The sequence below is a fragment of the Hemibagrus wyckioides genome, linkage group LG08 (assembly GCF_019097595.1).
Source record: "Hemibagrus wyckioides isolate EC202008001 linkage group LG08, SWU_Hwy_1.0, whole genome shotgun sequence".
In the NCBI taxonomy this organism is placed as follows: Eukaryota; Metazoa; Chordata; class Actinopteri; order Siluriformes; family Bagridae; genus Hemibagrus; species Hemibagrus wyckioides.
The window spans coordinates 4,546,849-4,557,500 of NC_080717.1; the positions used below are offsets into that span (position 1 = coordinate 4,546,849).

Consider the following 10,652-nt stretch of genomic DNA (forward strand, 5'->3'; position numbering starts at 1 on the left):
ATCTTCGCCATCCAAAAACCATAGGCGGCTTCGTAGCTGAAAAAAAAACAAACGCAAATGCACAGAGAAGCATGAAACTGAAACATATTTCTTAGATCACTTGTTCAAAATCTATTGTGGGTGTTTCTGTATGAAATATGCTACTACTATTCTACAAGTCTACTGTTACGCTATCTTTATATTATTAGTAAGAGACTTTTAGCATTAACACACAGAAAATCAGGATCTCTTCCAAATAATCCACTTGAATTTTATTCCATTTTTAGTTTATTAACATGTACATATATAACTGTGGTAAGGTTCATCAAGCATGCAATGATTTCCAGTGTAGAAAGTAGTCCACATTTCCGTCCTGATTCCAAACTGAATCCTTTCCAACAACAGAAATTTGTATTCACCATCTAATTTAACATCATTTGTTCGATATGTTCTTGCCATATTGTATCAGGCCATTTTGAATGGAATAACACACCCACTGCTCAAAGCAACAGAACAGAGAGAAGACATGTACTGTACCACAGAGCTGAAGATGAGGCTCCAACAGGGAGGGCGTCTGCGTTACAGTGTGCTACTCCGATCCTTCGTCCAGTCAGGTCACTCAGCACTGTGATAAGTCCAGCCCCCTTGATGTACACCATAAACCTGTAAAGAAATTTCCACCTAAACTTGAGCCTGCTTCAAAGTTGCTTGTGTGTTGTGTTTTTATTAGAAATCATGCTCAAAAAACCATCTGAATGCAGCAGACTTTGCTTTTTTTTAATACAGTTTGAGCTGTACTGTATCCCTGTACCCTGTGCTAAGCTTAAGAAAGTGATACAGCTAGCAGCAGGTGCTACAACAGTCCAGATACAGCAAGCTGCAATCTGACACGGAGGGCTAACAGTCACAGGGCCTCACTAATTATAGCTCCATCCTAGCAGGAAAGCACCTACTCCAAAGTGACCTAGAGGCTGTATTTATATTGTGATCCTTGATTCACGTATTTTTGGAACAGAGGTGATCCATATCCCATTCTTTTTAACAACCAAAATGCCAATAGAAACTTATAATCTAATAGTAGCCTACTGACACACTGCAGGCTACAAAGAATGTCAGCTAACGCAGTGCAAATGTTTGCTAGCTTTACAACAAAAAGGCCTGAGAGACAGGTAAATAAAGTAATAAACAAACTGGTGTGAAGCTTCAGGTCAGACGTTGTTCGATTGTCACAGTTAGCATCTCAAGATGCTGCGTAAATGATGCTAATCAAAATATTTAAATTAGCATAGACATGACCAGAGCTAAAACTCACTCATCTCGTTCTCCAGTACATTCCAGGGCAACACAGAGCTATTGAAAACATCCGGTGGATGATAACTGGATTTATCTTTCAGGTTCACCTTCATTTCTTTTTACCTTAAAAGCTTTCATTTAATTTAAGTTATAATTTATCTGCATTTGTTCGTTTGCACAATTTCTACTGTTTGCACTTCTGGTAGATGCTAAACAGCATTTCGTTGCTATGATACTGTACTTTGCAATGATAATAAAGCTGTATCTATTTCTATTTCTGTACTCTGATGGCAAAAGGCTCAGGAGGAGCTTCCCTCAGACCATCAGACTCCTCAATATGGACCTGTCTATCTTACAGGTCCCACAGGATACAGGATACGGAGTCATTTTACTCCATTTCATTCTGTACACAACACTTTTACTGTTACTACATGTTACTCACCTCACATCACATTCTGTTACCTCTACTTATTTCTGTTCTTTCTTGTTTTTAGCTTAGTTTTTAAATGTAGTTTATTTACACAGATCAGGCATAACATTATGACCACTGAGAGGTGACGTGAATAAGACTGATTATCTCCTCATCATGGCACCTGTTAGTGGGTGGGATATATTAGGCAGCAAGTCAACATTTTGTCCTCAAAGTTGATGTGTTAGAAGCAGGAAAAATGGACAAGCGTAAGGATTTGTGCGAGTTTGATGAAGGGCCAAATTGTGATGGCTAGACCACTGGATCAGAGCATCTCCAAAACTGCAGCTCTTGTGGGGTGTTCCCGTTCTGCAGTGGTCAGTATCTATCAAAAGTGGTCCAAGGAAGGAACAGTGGTGAACCGGCAACAGGGTCATGGGTGGCCAAGGCTCATTAATGCACGTGGGGAGTGAAGGCTGGCCCGTATGATCTGATCCAACAGATGAGCTACTGTTACTCAAATTGCTGAACAAGTTAATGCTGGTTCTGATAGAAAGGTGTCAGAATATACAGTGCAGGACAGGTCAGGGCTGTTTTGGCAGCAAAAGGGGAACCAACACAATATTAGGCAGGTGTTATGCCTGATCAGTGTATACGCACTGGAATAGTCCAGGTTTTCATTTTACTGCAAGTTGCCTACTGAATATAACTGTTTGTGTGGGGGGAAAAATGTTGAATTGACTTGACCGAGCCTCTGGTCAAAAAATAATACATTTTAAAAAATTCCTGCTGTTCCAATCTGAGATAATGAAGATGCAACCAAAGACAGAAACCAGTAACTTATATATTGGGAATCATGCAGTTCTTTCACATATAGGCTTAAATAGAACACAGTTCAGATATTTAGACAGCATATGGATCTGTGATCTATTAAGATCTTGTTAGATGGTTTTCCCCTCATGCCTTTTTACCTCATGATCACTGCGATGTAAAGAATGCCATCGTCTTATCGGAAAGGAATGCTTAGCACTTGTGAACGGCAGCCTACGGTTCTGACTCAAATCCAAACCCATAGCAGAACAATAGATCTAAAAATAAATCTGATGAACATCTGAACAAACTCTTAGCCCCTGCACCCAAATATGTGATTTTAAATGGTTAATGCCTCACGCATGTCTGATCCGGATTATATACAAGTCTTTGAACTGAAATTGTTAACATAGCTAAAGTCAAAGTTATGTCTAAACACTTAAATCAGAGACTCGTCCCTCCCTTTAGAGCATATCTGCAAAAAATGTTTGGGAGTGTTATGTGAAAGTTTAGTTTATTATATCATGAAAAATCCCCACAGACTGCTATTCCTGCAGGCTACTAGCTTGCTATCTAACTTAGCTAACATCACTAGTGAACAAATTATTAACTGCTACGGTTCATTCAGGTGGATTTGGATACTCTTAAATAAATTTTTGAGTAAAGTAAAGGGAGTTCTGACAACCCAAGTTGTATCTAGTTGTGTGAAATGTGAGCTAGTTTACTAGCAGCTAGCTATTTAGTTAGAAGAATTTTATGTCAGGTACAAACAGATGTAGGATATTTTTAAAAATTGAGAACAGAAATGTTTCCAAGCTGTTTGAATTTTTATTCTATACTTTTCTACTGTTTTCTTTTTCCTTGAATCAAGTAAGGCAGTCGGTGTTCTTACGATATTTTGCTTTAAAGCCGACTCTAAAATGTCTTGACGTAGATTTTACAGATTTCACACAACAGATTTTACAGCACTCGATGCATGATCAGTGCAATACCGTGATTTTATGCATTGTTCTGAATTGTTCAAACATTAAAATCAATATAATCAATAATTTATTATTAAACCTATTAGATTATTCGATTTTAATGGCTGTATGGAGCGAAGATTGAAACAGGAAATCCTCGAGTCAGAAACATGAGGCCGGGTTCAGTCTTTTCTAAAACTTAGATTCTATTTTGGACAGGAAAAAAAACATCTTGTGAATAAATCACGATTTTATTTCCACTAACACAAAGAAGACGTTGCTGTATTCGTATAATGTATTTGTTTTTAATGAATAATTAATACACTGATCAGGCATAACGTTATGAGCAGTGCCGGGCGAAGTGAATAAGACTGATTATCTCCATCATGGCATCTCATGGGTCCCTGAGCAAGGCCCTTAACCCTCAATTGCTTGTTCTGTTGTATAAAATGTAAGTCACTCTGGACAAGGGCGTTAGTGTCAGAAATGTCAGAAACGTAAATAGACAAAGTATTTTTTTTTAAAATACTGCTTATATATTCAGTATAATGACTGATGACAGGGAAATAAATAGTGTTGTTGTTAATGAACAGTACAACCACGTCTTCAGATATCACAGAGACCTGACCTTCTGCCTACCTTCCTTTTTCAACAACCTCTTAATTTTAGTAACAAAGCAGCAATTTCCATTTAGTTCTCTCATCTCGTGTATTTTAACAATCACACCCTGATTCAAATTAAATCCAGATGGGAAGAGGAACTGGGTATAAATATATTTATCTGAGGTCACTGGAACGAGGTACTTAAAAGGCTCCGTCAGACTCGGGCTTAATCGATTTAAAAAGCACTTCTTCTCCAGTAGATCTGACACACATGGTTTGGTCCTGGTCCAGTCTGGATAATTACTGGGTGTTGGTTCATAAAACCATCAGCGAGGATCTTGGGGTAATTTTGAGGACTTTAATAGCTATTTTTAGAGCATACGATAAACGACAAATCAGAGTGCCGTTATCGCATCACTGGTGGCCAGTAGAATTATTTCATCATCCAGCATCCCTCCATCAGCGACAGATCTGATGATTTGTTTTCAAATTTGCACTGAAGGGTTTAATGGAAAAGTATTACTCCAAAAACCCTTTGTTTTGTCATACTTTGGGAATCTAAATGAATAACCCAGAGGTTAATTTACCCCCCACACACCCACCCCTATGAGTCCTGTTGTGCTCATTGTTTTGACCACAGTCCAGTTTGAATCACAGAATGACTCATTTGCTGCAATCTGTTATCTCCTGTTCTTCTGACATGCACAGACTGGGACCTTGAGCAAGCGTGATGACATGGCTGTGTTTGTAACAGGACGATGTTGTGTTGTATTTGTGTTAATTAGACGTCTAGGGAGGAAAAAAGGGTGTTCGGGGAGGATATGATGGGGGAAGTTGTTCGGCTGTACTGTCAAAATCAAAAAGGAAGGAAACTGTAATGTACCACGACATAATGTTTACAATATGCACTCTGTCTCACTAATTTAAGACACATATATTCATTCATCTTCAGTAAGGTCTTTATCCTGAAAGCCCTGGATGGGACATAGGGACACGCCATCCTAGCACATCATTCACACACAAACATGTGGGACGAAACCAGACAACCAGAAGGAAACCCATGTGGATTCAGGAAATACTGAACAAGCACAGAAATTCCACACAGATAAGAGATGTTATTACATTTTAAAACGCCATCTAGTGTCCAATTCTTTTGTCCTCGCATAGTCTGAACTCGTCCTGTACGTGTCAAATGGATAGATACTGTACATATTAATATAGATGCTAATAAAGACACGGTAATCACTCAGCTCCAGAACCAGAGTTCTGTGTTTGTCATATAGTGTACAATATTTTGGTGTATCTTGTATGGTGGTATTTTACATTATGTATATCTAGTACTGCTGAAATTATTGTAATATTTACCTGAGCATTTAAACTATATTAAACAGTGTATTAATCTTCGTAGTTTTCAATGACTTTTTAATCGTTTAAAATTTGACTTTATTTAGAACAAATAATTTTTCAGTTCTCATACATATCAAATATTAAAGTATTAAATAAGGCATTAAATTGCCTTACTGTAATTTTTGTAGCTTATTATTATTATTATTATTGTTGTTATTATTATTATTATTATTATTATTATTATTATTACCGCTTTTCAGAAAGCTGTCGCTACTTTTATTTTGTAATGTGCACGTCCGGTTCCGGTTTCTGCTGCGACACGCTTGTAAACAACTAGCTAGCTGCAGTATAAAATATTTACCTTGTAAACACAACCTTTATTTCTCCAGTAATCGCCTTTACAGGTAAATATGTGGCTTGGCAACAATTCCGAAACCTGAAGTTTATTCTTTTCTATGGAAAAAGACTCGTTTTTGTTGCGTTGCTAATCATAGCTAACGTTGCTAACTAGCCTACCAGCTGCAGCCTTCATATAATGTGATTTAAAGTCAGTTTACTAAAACTAAACGTATTTCTGTTTATATTCGTATTAAACTGTATGTTTTTGTAGTCTTTGAATAATTTAATGTTTTGTTCAATCTTGGGTTTGTTCGTATAAAGCCACCTGTAATATACTTTAGATTAGTTGTTCTTTATATATAGAATAAAACAGTCTCGTGCTGTTAATAATAATCAGGAAAATAATCAGCGATAAAAATTTTGCCATAACAACTCGTCAATAAGTTTTTTTTTAATCCCATACTGCCGATTTTCAGTGATTACAATTTAGAAATTGAAACCATACGTTGTTTTTTATCCATTTCTTGTTACATTTAATGCTTTGCAACATGCATGAGACACGTTAGTTCCTGTCCTCGCTCACATCCTAGCAGCATCTTCCAGCAGAAGAAATATTGACTGTTACAAAAAAAAAGCGAAGATACTGGACACTCTTTCTGTAAATGATGTATAAACTAACAGGTTGTCATCTTTCAGGCAGCTGGAGTTCTTGATCCATATTTTGTGACTTCCCCGAGGCCTGGAAACACCATGCAGCAAGAAACCGAGACCAGCTCAGGTCAGGAAGGGGTCATAGACCTCGAAGAACCCAAGAAAATGACCAGAGAAGACTGGAGGAAGAAGAAGGAGCTGGAAGAACAGAGGAAGTTGGGAAATGCTCCTGCTGAGGTCGATGAGGAGGGAAAGTATGTCGATGAGCGGCGGAATAACAAGCTCTTACAATTGCTCACACACACACTAACAGCTGTTTATCATCATTTATATTTTAAAGCTTTCAATTCTTCTTCATGCCATTGTGTAATTTATTTCTTTTTACCCTTTAGGGACATCAACCCCCACATCCCCCAGTATATTTCCTCTGTACCGTGGTACATTGACCCCTCGAAGAGACCCACACTCAAGCACCAGAGACCTCAGGAGGAGAAACAGAAGGAGTTCTCGACTATAGGAGAGTGGTATAAGAGAGGCGTACAGGAGGTAAGCAGCTTCCTGATATCATCTTTAAATCTGTTAATTTATCAATTAAAAATTGATACTAAAAAGTGAACGTTTTGATTGCAGAAATGCGTCAGCACAAAGTACAGGAAAGGGGCGTGTGAGAACTGCGGGGCCTTGACACACAAGAAAAAGGACTGTCTAGAGGTAACATGGGTGTCACTGTGTTGTGGAAACCAAACTGTTTACAGTTACTTTTCTTTACAGAGGAGAGACATAATAGATGTCTGGTGTGAAAAATCAAACTGGACACAAGAATTGGGGGCAAGGCTCGGGGCTGCCGATCGAAAGATCGGGGTTCAAGCCCCAGCACTGCCAAGCTGCCACTGTTGGGCCCTGCTTCAGGGGCACTGTATCATGGCTGACCCTGCGCTCTGACCCCAGTCCTCCAAGGACAGGATATACAAAGAAAGAATTTCACTGTGCAGTAATGTATAGGTGACAAATAAAGGCTACTTAACTTCAAATGATATAATTTGCACACATTACTGTACTTCTATATCTGGAATATACAGTGGAGTGTAAACTTCTTATTTTTATTACACCCTTGTCCAGAGAGACTTATAGAAGAGCTTTGGAGTCAAAATCGAAATCACACAATCATGCTAGTTCAGTAGATCAGGGACTGGGCACCATGGAGTATATTTAGTGGAAAATAAACATTTTTGTTATTGGAATTACTTAAAGAATATTGGAAAATATAGAAAGCAAGCCCTCACGCACAAACCCATAAATTAAAGACAAAGGAAATGAATCATTCTATTCAGTTAAAAGGGTATAAATAGCGTTGTATAATCAGAGGACAGGCCAGGGGTCCGTCTGCTCAGTGCTGTATTTTTTAAAGAATCCTTTACTGTGATGAAAGATTTCACTCGCTTATTTATTAATTAATATTTTTACTGGCACAGAAGTGACTCAGAATAACCTCCACTTCTGTTATTCAGCCTTTACCCTGTTTGGTCATTTCATGCTCTCTGCTGTCTGTGCTCTTGACCTTTTGTGGAGTTTTGTGGGTGTCACCATATGCAAATTAGCCTTATCAGGAAATCGTAATCAGCAGTCTGACTGTCTCTCTCTCTCGGTCTCTTTCTTTTTCGCTCTCTGTCTCTCTCTTTTTTGTCTCTCTTTCTCTCTCTCTGTCCCCCCCCACCCCACCCCACCCCTCAGCGGCCCCGAAAGGTCGGAGCGAAGTTCTCAGGTACGGGCTTTGCCCCAGATGAACATCAACAGATTCAGCTCGATCTGGATTACGATGGGAAGCGAGACCGCTGGAACGGCTATGACCCGGAGGAACACATGCGCATCGTGGAGGAGTACGCCAAAGTCGACCTGGTAACGTTCAGTCTATGGTAGCGAAAAAATGACCAATTCTTTTATTATTTTTTTAAAAAGTCATTAAGTCGTTGTGCTTCTCCGTGTCACAGGCAAAGCGCACTTTAAAAGCCCAGAGGTTACAGGAGGAGCTGGCCACCGGGAAACTGGACCATGGAGTACGTACTTACACTCAAGAAGGATTTCTGTTTCCACTGCTGATTTACTTTCCGCTTACAGGGTTAGGTTTTGCTTAATTTTACTTCTAATGTGATTAATCCTTTAAGAAAATCAGGTAATCAGGTCCAAAAGCTTTACTGAATGTCAGCTCAGTTCTGTCGCAGGTACGCTTCACCATCACACAGTTTAGGACTGAAAATCTAACCAGATTAATTAACCACAGTGTGTAAGCCATGTTTATATGAATCTCTTAGCACAGATATTCGTAAATGAAACTTCTAATAAATGCTCTGTTCTCCGAGATCACTTCTGTCTACAAAACCCCATCCTCTAAACACACACAAATAAAAACAAGTCAGATTTCTTTGACATTAATTCCAGTAGCAGTAACTCCATCACAATCACTGCTTGCTCTTTAATCCACCCGTTTATATTAATAACCCTGCTGTAAGGACTTCCCGATTACGAGCAGATTCGGTCCTCTCTCTCTCCAAAACAAAGATTTCCTAATTTCCTGTTGTTCATTTCGTCAGAGCGTTTCTATTCCTCAGTTCACGATCATTCAGTCACGTAGAGACTTTGCTTTAAACTGACCATAAATCCATATATATTTTTATTTGGTTATAAACAAGTATTCATATTTATTCAGTTTATTTTCAAGACAGAAGTTTTAATATATAACAGATTTTTTACTTTTAATTGATTTAGCTTGTTTACACTTGCACTTTAGACTGTAATGGGGCATTTTTATTTTTTATAGAAAGAATGAAGGTCAGTATTAGAAGGAAGGTGTAGAGCTCTGAGGGTTTAATAAATGCTGAGTTAAGAAAGACGTTTAATATTTAATAAAAAGCTGCTATTACATGAATATTACTGTGAGAGAATAAATTAGAGAAGTGTGATGTCAGGTAATAGACCCTTCTTCTGTTAGTAAACATTGTGACGTTTTTTTTGTAGGTGGAGGTAGAAAGATTTCACTGACCGCTTTACAAGACTGGTCAAAATCCGAATTTATCCATGTTAGGTCACTCACTGTCCAGGACCGCGAATGTAATAAACAGTCTCTCTGTCTCTGTTTCTCCCTCTCTCTGTTTCTCTCTCTCTCTCTCTCTCTCTCTCTCTCTCTCTCTCTCTCTCTCTCTCTCTCTGTTTCTCTTTCTTTGTCTCTCTCTCTGTCACTCTCACTGTCTCTCTCTGTCACTCTCACTGTCTCTCTCTGTCACTCTCACTGTCTCTCTCTGTCACTCTCACTGTCTCTCTCTGTCACTCTCACTGTCTCTCTCTCTGTCACTCTCACTGTCTCTCTCTGTCACTCTCACTGTCTCTCTCTCTGTCACTCTCACTGTCTCTCTCTGTCTCTCTCTGTCACTCTCACTGTCTCTCTCTCTGTCACTTTCATTGTCTCTCTCTGTTTCTCTTTCTTTGTCTCTCTCTGTCACTCTCACTGTCTCTCTCTGTCACTCTCACTGTCTCTCTCTGTCACTCTCACTGTCTCTCTCTGTCACTCTCACTGTCTCTCTCTGTCACTCTCACTGTCTCTCTCTGTCACTTTCACTGTCTCTCTCTGTCACTCACTGTCTCTCTCTGTCACTCTCACTGTCTCTCTCTGTCACTTTCACTGTCTCTCTCTGTCACTCACTGTCTCTCTCTCACTTTCACTGTCTCTCTCTGTCACTCTCACTGTCTCTCTCTCTGTTTCTCTTTCTTTGTCTCTCTGTCACTCTCACTGTCTCTCTTTCTTTGTCTCTCTCTGTCACTCTCACTGTCTCTCTCTGTCACTCTCACTGTCTCTCTCTGTCACTCTCACTGTCTCTCTGTCTGTCACTCTCACTGTGTCTCTCTCTGTTTCTCTTTCTTTGTCTCTCTCTGTCACTCTCACTGTCTCTCTCTGTCACTCTCACTGTCTCTCTGTCTGTCACTCTCACTGTCTCTCTCTGTCACTCACTGTCTCTCTCTGTCACTCTCACTGTCTCTCTCTGTCACTCTCACTGTCTCTCTGTCTGTCACTCTCACTGTCTCTCTGTCTGTCACTCTCACTGTGTCTCTCTCTGTTTCTCTTTCTTTGTCTCTCTCTGTCACTGTCACTGTCTCTCTCTGTCTCTCTCTCTCTCTGAGTCTCTAAGTGTGATGTCATGTAATAGACCCTTTTTCTGTTAGTAAACATTGTGACGTTTTTTGTGGGCGGAGCTTAGGTGGAGGTAGAAA

General features: G+C 39.3%; 1 protein-coding gene across 1 annotated transcript in view; it reads left to right on the plus strand.

Annotated features, from left to right (window-relative positions):
- The first annotated feature begins 5,672 nt into the window (after positions 1 to 5,672).
- slu7 (SLU7 homolog, splicing factor) overlaps positions 5,673 to 10,652 on the plus strand; it is a 9,874-nt gene continuing 4,894 nt past the window's right edge. The window contains exons 1-6 of the mRNA XM_058397374.1: positions 5,673 to 5,806; positions 6,438 to 6,646; positions 6,785 to 6,938; positions 7,023 to 7,103; positions 8,124 to 8,288; positions 8,381 to 8,446. Coding sequence (XP_058253357.1) covers positions 6,492 to 6,646; positions 6,785 to 6,938; positions 7,023 to 7,103; positions 8,124 to 8,288; positions 8,381 to 8,446 — 621 coding nt within the window. The 5' untranslated portion in view covers positions 5,673 to 5,806; positions 6,438 to 6,491. The remainder of the gene's footprint in view (positions 5,807 to 6,437; positions 6,647 to 6,784; positions 6,939 to 7,022; positions 7,104 to 8,123; positions 8,289 to 8,380; positions 8,447 to 10,652) is intronic.